General features: G+C 29.8%; 1 protein-coding gene across 3 annotated transcripts in view; it reads right to left on the reverse strand.

The window, feature by feature from the left end:
• Positions 1 to 22,603, reverse strand: part of LOC111617767 (growth arrest-specific protein 8-like) — a 71,985-nt gene that overhangs the window by 10,664 nt on the left and 38,718 nt on the right. For all 3 annotated transcript variants that reach the window (XM_023359056.1, XM_023359054.1, XM_023359055.1), the window contains exons 5-8: positions 21,293 to 21,553; positions 16,374 to 16,541; positions 11,090 to 11,176; positions 4,104 to 4,313 (exon numbers count right to left, since the gene is read on the reverse strand). In XM_023359056.1, coding sequence (XP_023214824.1) covers positions 4,104 to 4,313; positions 11,090 to 11,176; positions 16,374 to 16,541; positions 21,293 to 21,553 — 726 coding nt within the window. The remainder of the gene's footprint in view (positions 1 to 4,103; positions 4,314 to 11,089; positions 11,177 to 16,373; positions 16,542 to 21,292; positions 21,554 to 22,603) is intronic.

Consider the following 22,603-nt stretch of genomic DNA (forward strand, 5'->3'; position numbering starts at 1 on the left):
TCAGTGTTTTTCAACCTTCTTGAATACGCGACCCCTTTACAAGTTAAAAAATTCTGGCGACCCCCTAGGGCCATATTTAAACTATATCAGTAATTTTAAAAACTATGTATTTAATTTTCTTTCAGTTGAGACAAATTATTGTTGATTAAAATAGAAATTTCAGAAGAATCGACAATAATTTAACACACATAAAGTATGAAACTTCCTTTAATTATAACATTACGCACAGGGAACTGTTGACCTTTTTTCTTTTTTTTTTTTAGTATCTGAATTTCAGCTTATACTTTTCTACTTTTTATTTCCTTTTGCAAATCAGCTCAACACTTTTTCCGCTATCATTTTCTGGGGTGAGCCGTAATTGTCGCTGAAATTGTAGTTTTTTAATGTAGTGTAAGACCTACAAACACTTGTCTTTTACTTCTACCCGCAACCCCCATGTAAGGCTTCGCGACCCACAGGTTGAAGGATTACATTATGTAGCGCTATAAGGATTACATTATGAACAGGCCTAAATTAATATCATTTAAGTCCCATTACATACATTTTTTTAATTATATTAAACATTTAAAAAAAATTAATGTGTAATAAAATCTATTTTTTCATTCCATATATTCTTTTTAAAGTAATTTTAAACTTCTGCATTTGAATGTTGAATAGCAGTTAAAAATTAACATTTGATTTTGTTTGATTTTTAACTGAAAATGGCTCAGAGCTGAAAATACTCTTTAAATAAACAAATATTGTTTGTTTTTGATATCTGTGTAGAGTAGTGTATTTTAATTATTTAATAAAATTTTCAAACAAATAATTTAGACATTTTCCTAATATTAGATTTCATATGTTGACAGAATGATATAATAAAACAATATAAAAAATGAATTTTTAACAAAAAACAGTGGGAGAAAAACATTATACAATAGAAGTAAGAATATACAAAGCAATTTTGTATAGAAAAACAGAAAGGAATTTTTCTGTAACAAAAAAAAATTCATCATCAATATTCAAATTAATCAAATTAACAAGTTCTCTCTAAATTTTATCATCTTTATTCAGAAATTACTACTAATGAGAGAATTTTGGTATAAATCATTTCCAAAAAAAATTTTTATATTAATATCTCTTATATTTTTTTAAAATCCCACAAAATTCAACTCTTGAAAATTACAAAAAAATAATTGCAGTCTCATTAAATTTTTTATTTAAGACATTTGGATAATTAATCAATTGATAGAAGTTAAATAAAGTATTTAATGATGTTAACAATAAATTTTATTACATTCAGAACTATATACATTTTTAATTATTATTGCCTTACTGTCCTTATTCAATTTATTATATATTTGTCAATGTGAACATTAATGTGGACACGCGCCAGTATTGTGTAAATTGATAGAACGAACATTGTAAAGGTAAACCTTTTTTAACAGAATTGGTAATTTTAAAATGCTTTTTAGTTCTAATGATACAATTTTAATTTTTAATTTTAAATAGAAATATGAAGCAAAGTAAAATTAAATATAAAAACAAATTATTGTCGGTAATTGGGGCCTGTATATCATAAGTTTATAAATATATTGTTGGTAAATCATTTTTATTTATTTAATTTTATTAATTATCTATTTATTATTTTATAGTTAAATATTGTAATCTTTGTAATCCTGCTGATGAGGGGCATGATGGCCTGAAACACAGATGATAATCATATGTTTACATGTAGCTTAAAAAGTCTGTTTTCTCTAAAAACATTTCCTCATTCTTGTGTAAATGCCTAACCCCAGTATAATTGTCCTGTTAATGATTAATGTCCATGTTGACAAATATATAATATATAATAAATACATATATTTTTACTTGAAAAACAGAGAGAGAGAGAGAGAGAGAGAGGATTTAAAAAGAATGAAAGAAAAATGGAATTAGTTAATTGATAAGACAACTGAAACCAAAGTTAATTTTGTAAGACAAAATATTACTTTCTCTTAATCATCATTATATAATAAATGAAAATACAAATAAGAAATAAATTGAGAGCCAAGGTATTAAAAATGCCTCTGCCTCAACTGGTATGATTTTAAATATCATCTTAAAATATTTTTAAGAATTCAGTTTCTTTTTCAAATATCTTTTATTGAAAGTAAGGTAATACATATGAAATATGACATTGGTTAAATGGCCACCCTGATTTCAACAGCAGATATGCATTCTTTGAATAAAGTTTTATGTGACATTTTTGCATAATTGAGGCTCTATTTCTGCAACAACAGCTTGGGTGTTATGTTTAAGCAGATCACTGATGGTTATAGCATTTCCAGCACATTTTCAAAAAAGTACAGTCCAATGACTCTTGCAATCCACAAATTGTGCCAAACTTTGATTAAATGGGTGCAGAGGCATCTGTTTATCTTCCACAACACCAGTTTCTCTAAATTTCACAATTATTAATACCTTTGAATTATTTTGGTACTGGGCTTGTGATTCTTACCATAAACAGCATGCCACTTTCTTTGCATTGTTATTAAAGATTGCTGATTTTCATAAAACATTTCAACAATTATGCATTTTGCAACTATGTACCATTCTGTTTTTTCCCCCAAGTCTCAACATGCCTTATGCCAAATAAAATATTACCAGCTAAAAATACTACAGCACAAATCATGTACAATTCAAATTTGGTACCACTTATTGGGGCATCCTTTAGTATTAAATTAGAACAGACATAATTAAAATATATATCAAGCATATTGTTATAATTTTAAACTGAAAAACAAATTGAATTAAAAAATATGATAAATAGATCAAAATTATATGAATATAAATTAATAAATAAACCAGCAACGAGATGCTCAACTTTCCCAGCAACATTTAAATTTTGATGGCTCCATCTATTATTATATTTTAAATAAAAAAAACTTTTTAACTAGTCATTATTATAAAATGACAAAAAGCTTAATTTTGAGGGTAGGAATGGTTTTATAAAAAATATTAAATGCTAATAAAGAGTAAAATTGTGATTAAGTCCAGCTCTACTGGAGATACACATGAATGACTCCCTTTATCTCCCACCTCTCAACCTTTACTCACCAAAATTTAATAGCATCAATCACCCTAATAAATAAACCTCCCTGAAAAATTTCAGATTTTTTCCAAGAAAAAGCACAGGAGTTAAGCTTTAAAGAGGATGAACAAAATTGTGTCCCCCCACACACACTAATATCCATACATATAGAAATTGCCCCAAATTTTTTTTGCATTTCTTGACATTTCAAGTCCAGAAATGTAAAAATCTTCGAGGGTTGTTGTTTTACTGATTGTCATACTTTTCCTGTTACATATAACAGCTAGAAAAGTAAAAATGAAGTCAAATTTATTCATAACATGCCATAATCCATTAATATCTAACAAACTATATAGCAAGCCAAATACAAAAAAGGCAAAAGCATTCTGTTTGAAATCAGATCCTTCACTTCATAGCAGCAAACTTAGTCAAATTCTCAGAAATATTAGACCTCATCACTCACCACCTGGCTGCTGTACAGCAGGCCTGGAAAATTCCTTTTGTGTCTAATATAAAGATTGTCTTGGTGCCTATTAGATGGTAAGGTTTTATATAATATTGTCACTAAGCAAATTTTTGTCAGCTGAACTTTTCATTTAAAAAGTTATTTGAATAGAGGAATGTTTATGAAAATATTCTGTTCACTCCTTAAAAAGTTCTAGAAATCCATTTTTATTCTCAAGTTCAAATTTGTTCTTTTTAATGTAAACCACTATTATTCAACTAGTTTCCTTCAACAATAAATTAGTTTTTGTGCTTTCGAGTGGACTGTCAATTATTTTACCAGTAACAATATACTATCACAAGAGAACAGTAATTTAAACACAAAAAGTTTAATGAACATATATTATCCAAGAGGATCTTTATATTAATATTATCAATTTTTATAATTAATTTTTTCTGAATGTCAATGGCAAAATGATTTAAATTATAAATTATGATTAAGAATGATATTTTGGAAATTTTAAAATAATGTTTTGTACACTATTTCTATAAACTTTATTAATTTGCATTTTTAAACATTAGTGAAACATTAGTGAAAAATACTTACCTCAATTTTTTTAGGTAACATAGGTGTTATATCTGGACCAATCTTAAAATTTGATGCTAAGTCAATTATTTGTTCAGATTTATTTTCCAATACTTGTTTAAGAGTTAAAACTTTCTTTTCTAACATTAAATGCTTTAAGTTCATTTTCTGTTGTAATTCTTGTATAAATAACAAAAAATTTGAATACATTTTTTTTCTTTCCTTTTGAAGCTGTAATATTTTTGAAAACTGTATTAATATAGTAGTAATAATTATTAAAAAAAGAAAACTACAATAATATTTTGCTAATATAAAAGTAATAATTTGTTAATAATGTCATACAAGTAGTATTTGAAGAATTGATATAATTATTCTGCTAAATTCAGAATAAAATTTATTTATTCTAAAAATTATTAATGATGATAAAATTAACTTAAAAATGCAAAAAACTTCAAAATACTTGTTGTTAAAAAATGTCAAATAAAAATTATTAAAAATCAAGCTACGTTTCAACTTATTACACTGCTTCTAATTACCTTAAAACAGAGGGTTAGGAGAATTTTTTATTTGTCCATGTAACAAGATATCTACTATATAAAGCTTGAAAACTTATGGCCACTAGGGTGACCCTAGCTATTATTTAAATTAACAATAAATTCAGTATATTATTATTTCATGTGGTTTTATGCATTTTTGGCTGTGTTTTAGTAGGGTACGCCATGAGAAATTCAGTATATTATTATTTTTATTTGTAATAGGAATTTATTATCTATTCCATGGAATGGCACCACTGTTGCTAGAACACCCACTAGGGGACGTCCTGGACTACTAGAATAGAAGAATTAAAAATATGAAATACAGTAGAGCATCAATTATCCGAATGTCGGTTAACCGAAAGCGTTCCAGTTGGACTGTGTCGTGCTGAATCGAATGTTTTTGATACTAGATTAACTTCCAAAGTATAATTTTTTTGTTTTTAAATTTTTCAATATATTTATTTTGTTTGTACAAAATAAAGAAATAATTTTTAATGATACAATAGCCATTATTATTATTATAAAAATTTTTGTTAGGCTTAACATTCATGAAAATTCAACGTGAAGCAACACGCAACCAGAGAAAAATTTAAACATGGGATATATTAATATACTATTATTGGGATATAATAATATACTATATTAATAATGTATTTTTTCGTACATAATCTGTTATCCGAAAAATCGATTTTTCAAACAACCCCAGTCCCCAATTGATTCAGATAATTGACACTCTACTGCAATCTAATAAACTTAATCTTTGTTGTTGTTTTTTGCCCAGGCAATGCTGGACTCATCTGCTGGTATATAAATAACATCTTTAAACAATTTTTACTTTCATATTAATGTTGTGATCTATAGGAATTTATTTAAAAAAAATTTTTTTTTAAAATATATTCCTATATTCATGTATATCCATATATTATCAATCGTCACCATTTCCATCACAAAGAGTTGAAAAGGGACTCGAAGTCCAAAATGCATAACTCTAGGAAATAAAAATGTGATTTTTCTAAAGATTGTCCTGTATCTAATTGATGGTGTAATAAGTCTAGCAGAAAAGAAAAGCTGTCACAGAGTTCGTAAAATTGAAAAAAAAATTTTTTTGTATCATTGATATCATCATCAGATATATCTGATGTACATAACAGTATACAGTACAGTATAATGTAACACTACATAATACCTTTCACTAATAATATATATTTCTCATATTCCCTGCCAAACATATATATTTTTCCTTAAAGAAATAACTAAATTTGTTAACTAAGGAAACAGACTTAACTTATGTAAATTTTTCTTATAATTATAGACTAGTGATTTAACATGTCCTATACCATAATCTGTATTGATCAGAGATCAAGATACTTATAATACATTAATTCAACAGTTTCTTTGCTCTAGAAATTGTTGAATTAATGTATTATAAGTCTAAAGAAACAATTTCTATCAATCTGAAATGCATTGCTGAATAAAAGCAAAAAAGAGTTAATTAAGCATCTTGGTCTCTGATCAATACAGATTATAGGAAAGAACATGTTAAATCACTAGACCACTATTATAAAAGAAATTTACATATATATTGTAACCTAGCATATTTTAAAAATAATATAATAGCTTTCACACACATGTTTATCAAATAACATATGCTTTCTTCCAATCTTGTCCCACTGCATATGTTTGCACCCAGCTTTAATGCAGTGTTACCTACCAAGTCATTTTCTTAAGTTTCCAGATGAGCTTCAGTTTTCTGCCAAATTGGGATCTTTTTCACTAAATTAGAGTTGGAAAAACTAATGGTCTAGTCCAGCAATTTCCAAAGTATGCATTGCGGCTTCCTCACAGGGGCTCCATGAAATATTATAAAATTTTCATACTTTCACTTCCACTTTCAATTCAATGTGATAAGATGCGACATTTAGCAGACCTGGTGCAAATCATTAACTCAGTAATAAAGATGGCATATAGAATCGCAAAATGTAAAAAGCCTCATACAATAGCAGAAAATATCATTCTACTGGCTGCTGTAGATACGTTGAACATTCTGATTGGTGAGATGGCTGAGAAGCAGCTTTCAAAAGTGCCTTTGTCCAACAACACCATCAGTTGCACCAGAATACAGCAAATAATGAAGGACCTCCAATGTTCATTTAATTGAAAAAATAAAAGGGAAGAAATTTGGGTTGCAGCTGGATGAGGACACAGATAATAGAAATGATGCTCACTTGATTTGCTATGTACAGTTTATAGATAATAACAACATTGTAGAAGACTTTCTCTTTTGTAAAAGTATCACTGCTGGTGCTAAGGCTCACGACTTGTTTGAGATCCTTGATATTTTTATATTTGAAAATAATTTGGAGTGGACAAATGCATTGGTATCTGTAGTTATTATGCTTGTTCTATGTTTGGGTGTTATGGAGGAGAGGATTGCAAGCACTTTTTCTAAGCAAGGATACTGATGTACTGTGGACCCATTGCATCATTCACAGGAAAGCACTCANAATTTTGTATATTATACTCTATAACAGGCCTGGCCAACCCATGGCCTGTCATGTTAAATTGTGTGGCTTGCTAAGCGATATTATATATCTATTAAAACTTTTGTTTCCCATTATCTGTAGATACGTTGAACATTCTGATTGGTGAGATGGCTGAGAAGCAGCTTTCAAAAGTGCCTTTGTCCAACAACACCATCAGTTGCACCAGAATACAGCAAATAATGAAGGACCTCCAATGTTCATTTAATTGAAAAAATAAAAGGGAAGAAATTTGGGTTGCAGCTGGATGAGGACACAGATAATAGAAATGATGCTCACTTGATTTGCTATGTACAGTTTATAGATAATAACAACATTGTAGAAGACTTTCTCTTTTGTAAAAGTATCACTGCTGGTGCTAAGGCTCACGACTTGTTTGAGATCCTTGATATTTTTATATTTGAAAATAATTTGGAGTGGACAAATGCATTGGTATCTGTAGTTATTATGCTTGTTCTATGTTTGGGTGTTATGGAGGAGAGGATTGCAAGCACTTTTTCTAAGCAAGGATCCTGATGTACTGTGGACCCATTGCATCATTCACAGGAAAGCACTCAAATCAAAATATCTGAGTCCTACATTGAACCAGGCCTTATAATATGTAGTTAATGTAGTAAACTTTATAAAAACTTGGCCATTAAAGGCAAGATTTTTCAAAAAATTATGTAAGGATATGGGATCCGAGCACACGTACAACAAAGATTGTACTACAGCACTTCGAGAAAGTACAAAGCATTACCATGAGAGAGCAATGTTTTGTCTTGTGCATTTGAACTGCAACAGGAAATTTATATTTTTCTTAAAGAAAAACCACAAGTATGCCAAAAACTTTGTGAATGAAGATTTTTTTGGTAAAACTAGCATACTTATGTGATATTTTGGAAAAACTGAATGCTCTGAATCTCTACCTTCAGGGAAACAACATGCAACTTTTAAAGTGGATTGAGAAAATGTCAGTTTTTATAAAAAAAAATTAAAAAACTATGGAAAATTAAAATAAATGAAGATGGAGGAAAAGAATGATTCCTCTTGTTGCAACAGTTTTTGACCTCAAATGGAGTTGATTTCTCTCGAGGTATGAAATCTAGTTTGAAGAACATTTATCACATCTTATCACCTGTTTCAGAAATATTTTCAAAATGATAATATCGATAAATTTGCATGGATTCAAGATGTCAGTGCTCCATTTGAATTTACTGCTGCAAAAGAAGAGAATCTTACTGAGTTGTCTTGCGACAATATGTTGAAAACAAAATTTAGCAGCATAGAATTAACTGAATTTTGGATATCAGTAAAAGATGAATATCCCTTCTGAGTGGTAAAGATCAGAAAATCAATTCTATTCGCAACTTCTTATTTGTGCAAACCTAAGTTTGTAGCTAAGATAAAAACTAAGCATTGCAAAAAAAATCAATGTGGAGAAGGAAATGAGGGTGGCTGTGTCCAGTTTGATCCCTATATTTGAGAAAATGTGCAATAATCAACAGGCTCATCCATCTCACTAATTATAATTAATTGAATTTGTTTAATCACATTTTTTTATTATCTTAAATATGTGTTTTATTTATTTTTTTACTTAACATCCTACTTCTTTAATTTAAAAAAATATTGGCTATTTTGCAAATTGTACTTGCTAGATTTTGACATAGGATGCCTTGGGAAAATCTGGATTTAGCAAGGAAGCCGAAAATCAAAGAAGTTTGGGAACCACTGGTCTTGTCAATGTTGCTAACTGTAAGGAAATTTTCTTTTTTTGGATAATTCTATTTCTAAACAGAGAATTCTTTAAAAAACTATGTTAAGAAGTAATGTTGTCAACTGAGTTAATCATTACAGTATTTTTCTTTCAACTCATCTAAAATTCTGTAATTCCTCCTACATTTTAGAATGAAATAAAATTCCACTAAACTTGTTGGAAATTTCACAAACATTGCCTCAGTTTAGCATGTTTCTTTCAAGCTTGGTTTATGTTGTGGTGCTGGTCATAACAATTACATCAAAATGCAAAATGATTCTATTGAAACAGAACATATATAAATCACTTATACAACACACATGCAGCATTTTATTAGAGATGTTTTAGGTGGGTCTTGTTTGCAAGTCATCAGAATTTTTACCACATTTGCTTTTTGTCATACAGGTCAAGATTATATGAGAGGTTGAAATTGATAAATTGGCTGATGATAAATTGCTATTGATGATTGTGAGCAAACAGAAAAGTTTGGATCAAGGTAAGAAAAGAGAAATTACTTGTCAACAAAGATTCATGATGCAAAGCATCCAGAACTCAAGGCTCTTGGTTTGATGGGTACTCAATCTGGGGAAAACTGAGGGGATGGGAAATAAAAAGCTATTGAAGAAGAATAAAATTGGATGCATGTTTTTCTTCCATATTCTTTGAAAATACTGCATTTTCTTGGAAGAAGGCACTCAAGTCCTATACCTTGTGGATCTTTAGAGGATGACTCCTAAAGTCTGGAATGTGCCAGTCCTACAACAAATAATTTTGTATAGTATTCCCTATTAAGAATTGTATATAAATTGCATTTCCTTTAATATGTAGCAGATAGCAAAAACAATTTTTTATGATATCATATGTTTTGTATTACTGTATTGTATATAAATAGAAATATAATGAAAATAAACAAAGTAGTAAACTTACTAAAGTAAATAGTTAACAAGGTTGGTCAACCCAATCTAATAGCATGCTCCACAAAAGCAAATCAAATATTAATTTTGTTTAAAATAAATTTTATAAATTCTTCAAATCAAATAGTTGTTCAGAAGAATTTTTCACTGAATATACAGTAAGGGATGTGGTTTATAGATTCCAGAGGAACTGGGTAGTTTTTATTATAGCTTACAGTGACTGCAAGGGAAAACGTTCAGTTCCCTTTTGTGCAAGTGCATGGACATGTGCAATGAATGGATTGAACAGAACATAACTTAGGTAACAAAAATGAACTGTCTCATTGCGCATGTGTGTGTACATGCATAATAAATGGATTGAATGGAAGCATGACAAAGTTCAATTGAATCTACTTGGTAAATATTTGCATGCAAAAATTTTGTATATTATACTCTATAACAGGCCTGGCCAACCCATGGCCTGTCATGTTAAATTGTGTGGCTTGCTAAGCGATATTATATATCTATTAAAACTTTTGTTTCCCATTATGTGTATACCAAAACAATTAAATAAATGAAAATTTGCATGTGTCATTGTTATAATGTGCAAGTGTGAGTACAAACTCTTGGTATAACAATAAAATCTTATTCATTTTGTATTTGTTTTACTTTTTTAAAAGCATGTTTGCCTAAATTGTGGCCCACTGTAATGCTACACGTGAACAAAGTGACCCGCGAAACAATTTGGGTTGGTCAGGCTTGCTCTATAAAATGAAAATTAATTTTCAAACTGTTCTTTGTCATAATTGATCTTTTTGCATGTATTTACTTGATTTTCAAATGATCTCTTGGTAACACTAATAAATACATTTGCTGTCAATTGTTATCTCGAATATACAACGTCGACACACACACAAAAGTCCCAACATAAGCACTTCGCCACTATAGTGAAGCATGCTAAAAATAAACTTATAAGATTGTACTGAAATTTTGTGATTAAAAAAAAAAACATTAAACTGCACAAGTATGATAGAACAAACACAATGCCAATGAAATAAATAAAAATGGACACAAAGTACTAAAAGTGGGAAGTAGGGAACAAAAGTTACTCCCTACTTTCCACTTTTTCTAGTGTAACTTTCAAGTTTTTCACAAATGCACTTCAAAGAAATTTGCAATACAAAATTCTTTGATTCAAATGTTGCAGTTAGTACTAAAGAATATCATCTTGTTGTAGTGAGAATTTGAATACTGGAGTACAGCTGTATTTGAAAAATTATTAATTAGTATAAAAAAATATTACCTGATTACATTTCTGCTGATAAATTTCATTCTGTACCATTATCTCACTTATTTCTTTTTCTAGTTTTTTTATTTTATGTCGTTTTTTCTGAAAGAAATATTTTAAAAATTACAAGAAAATGCACATTTTAATAAAAAAAAAAAATATAAAAAAGTTTTATCAATGATATGATAAGGAATGAATACATTTTCAAAATAGTCAGCTATAAAAATGAAACTTATTGAAATTAATAATAAAATTCATCAGGCTATCTAAAGATGTAGAGCAGTGTTTCCCAACCAGTTTGGATTAGTGACACACTTTGAAGTTATAAATATTGCTGTAACACACCATAGTTTTTAAAATAAAATTGTTTAAAATTTAAAATAAATTATGGTTGATTTTGAAAAATTTTAAATAAATTATGGTTGAAATTGCAAACTGTGATAATACAGAAGTTAAACTTACTAAGGGTGTGTTTACTTCTGAGCTAATGGTGCTACTTCTTAACACCAGAAGTGATGTCATTAGCATGTGTATTTGTGCTTACACATCCAGTTTGAAAGTAAATGCAAAATCTAACAAGAAATACAGCAGTTTCCTGCAAATAATATTGTCAAAGCTGTTATTTTAAATGTTACATTACAGATAGAATTACTTGATTTCGAATCAGATGAGAATGATCTTATTATGGATATAATTGTGGAAAAAATGAACGAAAAAAGAAAAGCAAGATCCATAAAAAAGATAGAAACCTTTATTGATGAGACTGTATCTTTTTATAATCCAACCGATTTTAAACAGCATCTTAAATTTACAAGAGAATCTTTTGAAAGTCTCCTTAAAAAAATAAGCCCAATTTTAGACACAAGTCATCTTCCAGTAGCAGTAATTTTTTTGTATCTCCTCAAAAGCAGCTTTTATGCTGCCTGTGGACATTGGCAAATCAAGAATTATTCAGGTTGGTTTATTCAAAGTAATATATGAAATCATATGTAGTATATAAGAGAATAGCAGATTATACATATATATAATACATATTTAATGCAATTGTTTTACCCAGTGAACAGATGTGACGTTGCTCTTTTATGGTTAACTAAACTTAGTTTAAAGTCAACAAATAATTGATATTAAATACAAAACATTTTTTTTCTTTTCTCTAAGGATATTGGCAATTGTTTTAATATGTATAGATGCTCTGCTTAGAATATTTTAAATAATATGGTTAATTCTCTCTTAGTGTTAAAGGAAAATGAAAAAATAAACTCTTGGCCATCACAGCAGGATGCTGCAAAAACAATGCTATTATTTTTTATACCCAATATGGTTTCCCTGGAATTATAGGGTCTATTGATGGAAAGCATATGGCTATTAAGACATGACATCAACTGAAGAAGCAGCAGCTTATTTCAATAGAAATAAGTATTACTCTGTCATCCTATAAGCAGTTTGTAATGAGAAAATAGTATTTTTAGATTGCTACATAAGTGATGCTGAATCAGTGCATGATGCATGTGTTTTATGATAATCAACATTGCATCAAAGTAAAAACCAGCAATGGATTTTTCAGTTGTGGCCATATTTTGGGTAATAGTACCTATCCATTACCTTAACATTTGCTATTGCCTTATTGAGATAATGGAAATCTCAACAGCGTGCAAATATTTCACATTAATAAATTATCAAAATGTAGAAATGAAATTGAGTGTGCATTTGCACATCTTGTTGGATAGTTCAGATGTGTCAAATGGACTTGATTGTAAAAACAATTATTGGTGCATACATTCTGCACAATATTTGTATACAAACTTATGATGTGATGGAAGTAGATTATTATTTTGATAAACAAAGAAATGAAGAAACTACAATGCATCCTGTTGTCAGAAAAGCTACAACAAAGCATGTAAATGGAATGTTTTTTTAGATCTTAAAAATTTCAGAACATTTAGTCAGTAAAATATTTGTTTCAATATCTCAATTGATATATTTACTTGAATAAAAGTAAAAATACCAATACTGTATTTGTATAAAAGATTCTTTGTATAATTTTATAATATTCTTTTTATTTACATTTTTATGATGTACTTACTTAATGCTATGAAAACAGTAGTAGTATTTAATTTTATAAATTCCTAAAATGCAAATAGTTGAAACAAGAGTTTTTATTCAAATGATGCAATTTCAAAATAATTTCATGAATGTAAGTGAAAATTCATTCAAGTATACAAACTTATATAATTTTGGATTATTATTAATGCTGTTCATTTCTTTATGATTTATTTAATGTGATATGTTGTTAATTTATTTAAAAAAAAAAACCACTATTTGAATCAATGTGTAAATAGCTAGTATTGGTAAATAACTGGTAAATTACAACATTTACAGAAGCTCCAGAGTTTGTATGCCAGCATATGCACAGATACATGCAACTTTTGTGAGGCGAGTATGCTGATGCCACAATTTTGCAACAATTGACACTTTAATGAATATCTCCTTCTCCCTTTGTTGGCTGGCAGTAAAAAGATGAAAGATAAATAAAATTTTAAAAAATAAACTAAATATTTTTTAGAATTTTGAATAAATATTTCCGCAACATACCTGAGGCACTCTCACAACACACTTGTGTGTTGCAGCACACAGGTTGGAAAACACTGATGTAGAGTAACATGTAGTCATACATTATAACTCAATATTTTGATACTATATTGTATTAAAACAGGAAATGTTATAATTATACTGACATTTCTACTGTATATATGTGGGGGGCCGAGGGAAGAGAAATAAAACTTTCGACGAACGATAATATGTGATATGTATCGTCATCGTCTCCCTTGCCATCTGGATTGCCGAGCGGTAACAATCAACGACATGTGGAAGCAGTTGAGTCAGAGATAGATGCCTTGTTTACAAACAACACAACCGTTTATTAAACACGAAAGAAGCTTACAAGGCTTCCGCGATCTTGGAAGTTCTGCGGCGGCTGCGGTCGCTGGGTCTTCCTCTCCTGTGGTTCCACGATAGTCCCATTTTGAAGGAGTGTCCCTTGTTCGAGAATGAACCATTCCATCATGTCTCAACGACTCCGGGACGACGTGGTCGACTTCCGTTGAGGGAAAGTTGTTGATCCGAAGTCGGGAGATGGAGACGAAGATGGGTGCGAGACACACACACAACAACAGATCCGTCACTTGGAACTTTCGGGAGAAGAAGCCGTCGCGTCCTCGAATTTCCGGGGTTTTATCTGTTTTCTCTCAGATTCCCCTTTCCGATTGGTCTCCCGTCGTCACCTGATGACAATTCGAAACCTTTCGGGGGCGCGGGAGAGGTCAAAATCGAAGTTTAATTCGATCTCCAACCGGAAATGGTCGACGGACTTACATTCTTCTATTGTTTAAAAGTTAGCGTCGCGTTTTCATATCATAAAAATCTATTTCTAACTAATATATTATTTTCTCTAAAACAATTATTTTAACGCAAATTTTAGTGAGTGTTCGGACCTGTCCAGAGCCTCACATATGTAACTGTGAAACAATCATTATTCTAACATGTTTATAATGTAAATGACAGTAAAATCTGAAAAGAAGAGATCATCATTCTTGCCTTTTATACAGAACAATGCATCTTGACTTTCACTGAATCATGGATAACTTCTATTGTGATATAGATGCAGGTATATACTGGTCCATTAGGAAATTGGGAATTTCTTGAAAGACCCCTTCTATTGACCTTGGTGTGACCTCTCTGACCACCCCATTCCAATACTTTCAAGTGATAAAATTTTAAGTTTTAATTTATGATTACAACTGCTGTGCAGCATGATCTTGGGTGACAGCATCATGCTCTGTGTTAATAGATAAAAAAAACTACTGCAATAATGCATAAGCATCACATGTAGCAAACTCAATGTCTACAAGTCATCCACAATGATGTGGACTATGTTTTTGTAAGCATTAAACAAAACCTTGATGTGTATTTACAGCTTGAGTTTCATAAGTTTCATCCATTCCATTTAATTTTTAAATTCATTTTCAATAAAATTTGCTTTGATAAAATAAAAGCAATCAGTACAGGATAAATGACAGGTAAGTTTTATTGTTTCAATAAACTTAGACATTCTGTGTATGATGAGTCTTTCAAAATTTTCTTTTTCTTCACAAAATGTGTATGTTGTATCTTTTTGACTCTTTCTGCCATGTGAGCAATAAGAGGGTCTTTTTAATCAAGTTCAGATTCACTATGGGGTGGTCATGTGATGGAGGCCTAACATATCTGGGATAGACCATCCTCTAAAAATTCCTGTGGTGTTTTGACTCATCTGGATTTATTTCTGGATCCCAGAGCAAGGGCTGTGGTGAATTGTGGAGCAAGTTTTGTCAAATGCAAGACTCAATACTCCAGTTTACTAACAAAAGAAACGAAAAAGTGACCTAAAATCTGAAAAGAACAGACTAAAACTAATTATGAAAAATGGCTAAATGATGATTGAAAAAATATTTTATAAAAGGAGACTATTCCCAACCATGGTATATGGCCAGTTAAATCAAAACTGAGGGACAACTAATATTTTAAGGAACAAAAAATCAAATATACAAATATCTAAAAAAATTCACTTGTTCAGTTTACCAATGAAATAAAATATCATCATCATTATAATCATCATTAAAAATAAAAGTGTCACTAAATGTTTCATTGCCTTCAAATCATTTAAATACAATTTCATGGAATTATTTATTTTTTATCTCATCATCTTTGAATATATTGTAATAATAAAAGACATTATGATTTAAAGTTTCTTTTAACTTTTTATATACTGTAGATTGTAGGATAAGAAATTTTCTACCATCTTACTTTGAACAGTTGATTTTGTTTTTTTGACATTTTCATGAAAGATTCAAATGTAATCAATAATGCCTAACTAAATAGTGCTTGGCTGGTGTTTTTATATTTAGATAAATATTTTTCATTAACATGTTGTATGGAAAAATTTTATAGTATCAATTATATATTGCTGAATAAAAGCCATTCTAAATTGTTAATTAACCATTCTTATAGATATCATCTCATGATATAAACATTCAATATCTAAACTTTTACATTTGAAATACAATTATTTTGCTATATCATTAATTAAAGATCATATTGTATAATAACTAATAATGCCAACAAAAGTTTAGTAAGTTATTCTAGTAGTTGTAAGATTTAAAGTTGTTTCAAATTTTTATCTATGATTAATTTTAAATGTGGCTGTAAAATTTTATAAAAACAGTATTTTAACAATAGAAAAACATATATAATAAATATTTACCTCAAGATCTGAATTAATTTGATCATAATGATTTACTTTAATTTGTGCTGTTTTTAATTCTTCTTGAATATGTTTTAATGTTTCAGAAAGATTTTGATTTTCTTTTATTTTTTCATTTAGTTGTGATTCTATTCTCTTATGATTGTTGGTTGTAATCTCTAATTGTTTCTAAAGAAAATAAGACATTTTATAATTATATTTGTATTTTAAACAGAAATTTAAAAAATAAAAATTAAATTAAATATCAATATTAACAGACATTATATTAAGACCAAACAAATAATTTTTATTAATTTTATTGTAATGAAAAGAAATAAAATAAATACAAGATTCCATTGTATTTGTTTTATTCAGATTGATAGCAAATATCTAAATCCATTTTGTTAAAAATTGTGATTGGTTACAATATTCTCTGTAATAAATTTAAATTAAAGAAAAAAATATCTTATGTCATAGATCTAGAGGTGCACAAAATAATAAAGAAACATCTGTGAGGAATTGTAACATCTATGTATAGAGAGTATACTGTATACCAATTGCTGGAGAATGAAAAAGAAAACTTGTCTCCCTTTAAGCACTCAGGGTATATAAATTCCCACCAGTCTTCCAATTGGAATGAACTAAGATTTTACATGGATAGCACTTACAGAAATCTAGATACATGGCTAAAAACAAGAATGATATAGCTAAAATTAAAATTAATATAGCTTTAGAAAAGTATGGATTAGATAAAGTGATAAAAATAAAATATGGTAAAGTGTCTTTGGTTTTGTTGGCTCCGTGAATGACTGCAGAGAAGAACAAACAGAAAATTTGCCTGGAATCAAGTAAAAAATTCTCCAAATTATAATTGTAAAAGTGATTGAGATATGTAACTTTATACCCTCAACCATGAGATGCTTTATCTGTCCTAAAAAAACCCTAAAAAATTTAAATAATTAAATAAAATTTATTGATGCAATTATTTGTCTCCAAGCTTTGCTTCCCCTGGAAAAATCTCTGCAGATGCCCATGGTTGGCTCCTAAAAATTTAACCTTAAGGATAGCAGAAGAATTAAAAATATACAAAATGTTACTTTAATTAATATAAAAAAAAATTTAATAAAAAGAAATTTTCACAATATATTATTTAAAAAATGAAGCAAATAAATTAAAATAGTAATTATGTCATATTTTTTAATTTTGTTAGTAAAATAAAGGAAAGTAATGCTCTTGAGTATAAAAAAAATTTACAAGTCAAGATAGGGATATTGTTTTGAAGTATATAATTATTTTAGTTATCAAAATTCACTTTATAGTAATAAAGTTTATGGTCTTCTAGCATTATAATTATCAAGTTACATGTCAATTGTCAATGAGATGGACTAGCTGTTCATTTCAGGGGCGGACTGGCCCTAAAATTTTTGTGTGGAAAATTTATTACCAGCCCAGCCCACAAATAAAAAAAAATGTATTTTTTTCTATTTCTATTTAAATATATTCAAAATACAACATTGACAAAAATTACAATAAGCACAACTTCATATTCTACATCTACAATATTAATTTTTTATTTAGAAGTTTGCTTTGTTGAGTGATAATATTAATGACATCATCAGGATGTATTTCGTTTAAAAAATCCTTCTCCACTGACATTAACACGAAGGCTTCTAGATTTACTTGCGAGATACTTATAAGTATCTTAGCCTGCTTTTAATTAATTTTAACATAGAAAAGCTTTGTTCACCGGACACTTGTGTTACAGACATAGATAGCAGATATTTGTATGCTTGACCAAGTATAGAATAAGCGCCACTTAACATGTTATATCTGAATAATATATTATAACAACAAATAGAGCAATTTTTGCAAGCAATGCAGTAAGAGGATAAAATCGCATCTTTATTAGTTTCTACTTGATCATCAGTAGAATGTTCATTTTCGTTTAATTTTATAAAAGTTTCATTGACATTTTCTTTTAAAATATTCCATGACGATTTAAAATGTTGCAATTCTGAAATAATATTGTGTTGAGTAGCTACTGGATTAAACTGTATTAAAATACTGCTTAATTTTTGAAATGGTCCCGTAAATTTTGGTCTAATGTGCTTTGAACTCACTGTAAGATGACAGTCGAACTCTCCCCGGTTGCTCTCTCTCCCACTTTCCCTAGTCTAGATCGAAGACGTGTGAATTTGGTCCGGGAATGCGACAATTAAATCGTCTTACACTCGTTCTTGTTTACAAAATAAATCACTGATTTATTAGCTTTAGCTCGACAACCAGTTTCCTATTGGAGAGGGGATGATGTCCCGGCCTCACACTACAAAATAGATTATTTTTAATTAAATCGTTTGGAATATAGAGAAATTATTATTGAATAACATTTTTTACTTACCTAAAATAAAGGAAATAATATAAGTGGCCATTAAATTTGTTATGACTACAATCATCGCTTTGGTGGCTAGGTACAAAACTAATAACTCGCATTTCTATAGTTTAGCATTAAAATTCATAAGAGTGATGAATAGTTTCTAGCAATGTAAACAAATGATCAATTTTCTCTGTTTAGAAGGTAGTTTTGATTATTTTTCTCCTAGGATGCTTTATGTTTGGGCTAATGTAGTGGTGTTTGACTCAGATCGGCCGAACTAATTTAACTTCGGATACGGGTAGGGCCGGATAAAATGATACAGGTCTACACATATACCTATATTATACACCTTACTTAACAAAAAAATATATGAATTTTTTAAAAATTAAACTTAACCAAATGGTACATTATGTACATATTTAGAAAAAAACGGCCCAAATTGTATACGGCCCATGTGGAATTTTCCACATTTTCCACATGGCCAGTCCGCCCCTGGTTCATTTGAAATGATTTTATCATCATGTTTCATTGGATGGATTATAAATAATAAATGCTAAAATAAACTAGGAAAAATTAATTTAAAAAAAATTTTAATGTAGATAATATTAGTAGTATATTTGATGTTTGAAGAGCTACTAGAATTGAAACAGGTTCAGAGTGGCAATATGCTAATATGGCTCGACAGAAATGACTGCTATACACACATCAACAATGATGCTAGTGACCCTTTTTCATTTACTGCTTATTTACTATACACAGAGTAAATAAGCAGTAAATGAAAAAAGGGCCACTAGCATCATTGTTGATTTTACTAGGAAAGTAGCACATAGACTCTACAATATGCAACAATACAGGTTTGAAAGATGATTGCTTAACTCTTATTCACTGCAAAGGACTAAAATATGCTAGGATTGATCAGTTTCTAAATTGTTCTCTGACAGTCATTATATAGAAAAGAAAAAATTAACTAAAATCCACTTTCAAGATAAATTTAAGTAGGAGTGTCTAATGATCAATTAGACATTCCTAAATAATCAATTAAAATATGGATAGATTATTTAGGAATGTCTAATTGATCATTAGACACTCCTACTTAAATTTATGTCTTGAAAGTGGATTTCAGTTAATTTTTTCTAAACCTGTTATGAGTTGTAATTCCAATTTAAAATCAATAGATAACTGCAGCAACACATAACTGCACGTTCTTTCAAATTTATTTTAAAACACATATAGATCACAAATTATTTGCAGGAAATTATGTCTTCTGAACAAACTCACAAACATGATGCTTTGTTAAAAAATTTATAATTAAAAAATGTTATATTATAATAGTATTCTATATACAGGTAACCCCCGTATAACACGGCACTTCTATAGCACGGATTCACTCTGACACGGTTCGAGAATTGGGTAAAACCCTCATACAACAGGAAATGTAATAAATTTTTACATACTTAAGTAATAATAGTTCACGAAAATTATTATTTTCGTGAACTATTAGTACTTAAGTATGTAAATTTTCTCTTCTCGCCTTCTGTCGATACACGTGGTCCTTCTCGAAACTTGTTTCAATGTTGCCAGATCGCGACGCTTCTGCTTCTGATGTTGCCGAATGTTTTTCCCTTATTCCATACTTGCTTTATTCTTCATAAGTGCTTAGCACCATATAAGGAAATTTATAAAGACCTTTTAACTAGAAGCAAGCAATCTAAAATTACATACATTTTGCAAAAGGTAAAGCATGGATCTGAAGATAATGCAGAAAAATGCTCAGAGGATAAGGATAACTTGCCAAAAAGAAAACGCTCTTGGTTAATTAATAGTGTTTTTACTGATGACGAAGAAAATATTGTTTAATTTGTATTAATATGTATCACTTAAAAAAATTTTAATGAAGATATTTATCTTAATTATGAAAATATACTAGCGTGTTTTTTAATTTTTGGAACCTAACCCTCCTTTTTCGTATTAGTTCTTTGTTTCGTATAACACGGATTCGCATAACATGGCAATTTTTTGGAACGTAACTACCGTGTTATACGGGGGTTACCTGTACTATTATACAAGGTGTCCAAAAAGTTACAGTGCAGTGGAAAAGTTAAAGTTTTACATATATTGCAGTTTCTCCTACAGTAAATGCTGGAAATGTCCCCAGAGGCTTCAAAATCCAGAAGAGTGAGGTCCACAGACCTAGCAGGCCACATTCCATGGAAGACTGAGATCAGCAAAGAAGTCTTCCAAAAAACTGTAGTCCGAAAGCTAGAACATCTGTGACCAAACAGTAATGCCATCTATCATAAAGTGGGAATGCAGGGCATACAACTTACAGGTCTTGTATGCAATACAGTACACATAACTTTAACTTCAGATTAAGTTTCTCACTGCATAGTAACTTTTCATTTTTATTCTCTAATAATATAAATTTCTTAAAGATCTGTTATGCCAAATTTTGCTATGTACAGCACCTGGCAGATCAACATCTGCTGGCAAGACAAGTGTTATCTTCTGACAGAAAACAAAAATCACGAGTTTTAAATATTTTAACTCTAAGATTTAAAAAGCTTACCTTCATCATGTTTATTAATGCAATATTATTTACTGTTATATCTTTATAATATGTTTTTAAATCTGTGAATTCTTTGTCATGATTTGATATTAATTTATCAATAAACAAATTCTTCTGAACTTCTAATTCCTCAATTTCTTTTTTTTTCTGCAATTCAAGATTCTTCTTTGCTATTGAAATTTCTTGTTCTTGCTGAATTTTACCACTCTTCAATTTTTCATTATATGACTCTTCTACTTCACTTACTTTTCTTGTAAAGTGCTATAAAAAATGAATTATGTATGGATTAGCAAGAAATAAGTTTCCCACTTCAGAGTGCTCTGGAGAGTGTTCTACTGCTCAAAATAAGACAAAATTTTGACTATAGATAATTCAAATGATGTGCTTGACATTTTTTAAATAAAAAAATAGTAAAAAAATCCATCAATAGGTGGTGCTGGAGCACACAGAAATATTGAATATGCACACACATATAAATGTTGAATATGTAGCACTAAAACTGCTCAATATGTCCTCCATTTTGAACAATGTGCTCTAATTGCAAAACCATATTTTCCACAGCTAAACACAGTGAGTCTGCTGGAATATCCAGAACATGGTGCCAAATGCTATCCTTCAGATCTGGCACAGATGCAGGTCTTTTATGGTATATGTTGTCCTTCAGGAAACCGCATAATCAAAAATCATACAATGTGATATCTGGCAAGTGAGGACTCCATGCTGTAGGAAAATAATGGCTGATTATCCATGCATCTGTGAAATGCTGTCTTAGTAATTGCAATTAGAGCTCATTGTTCAAAATAAAGGACGACATATTGAGCAGTTTTAGGGTTACATATTCAACATTTATATGTGCACGCATCTTATAATATAATCAAGATGGGATGATAAATAATAATAATAATAATAACCACTCTCCCGTGGTCACCACCTGGTCGTGGTGGGAGAGCCCAGTAATTTTACTGAACCATAGGGCAATGCAGACTGGAGCACAAGCTCCTGGTAGGGACACCCATGCCAGTAAGGTCTATGGGGAGAAATGAAGCTAAGAGTGACCACACACCCACATTATGTGGAGATAATAATCATGGTAGTAACTAGATCTAAGTATGATACCGGCTCGGACGTCGCCCGGGTTAACAAGGTCCGCGTTCGTGGGTTAGGCAGAGGCTCACGTTCGAAAAATAGGCTCCAGTCTCCCTTGGTTACCGGTGGCGAAAGCAGCGCCGGCCCAAGCATGGCTACTGCAATGCCCTCAACAGATGTGAGGAACCAACCTAGCCTTGGTGTTTCTGTGGCAATGCATCCACA

This window comes from Centruroides sculpturatus, unplaced genomic scaffold (assembly GCF_000671375.1).
Source record: "Centruroides sculpturatus isolate CEXI.00-Female unplaced genomic scaffold, Cexi_2.0 scaffold1749, whole genome shotgun sequence".
NCBI classification, from domain to species: Eukaryota; Metazoa; Arthropoda; class Arachnida; order Scorpiones; family Buthidae; genus Centruroides; species Centruroides sculpturatus.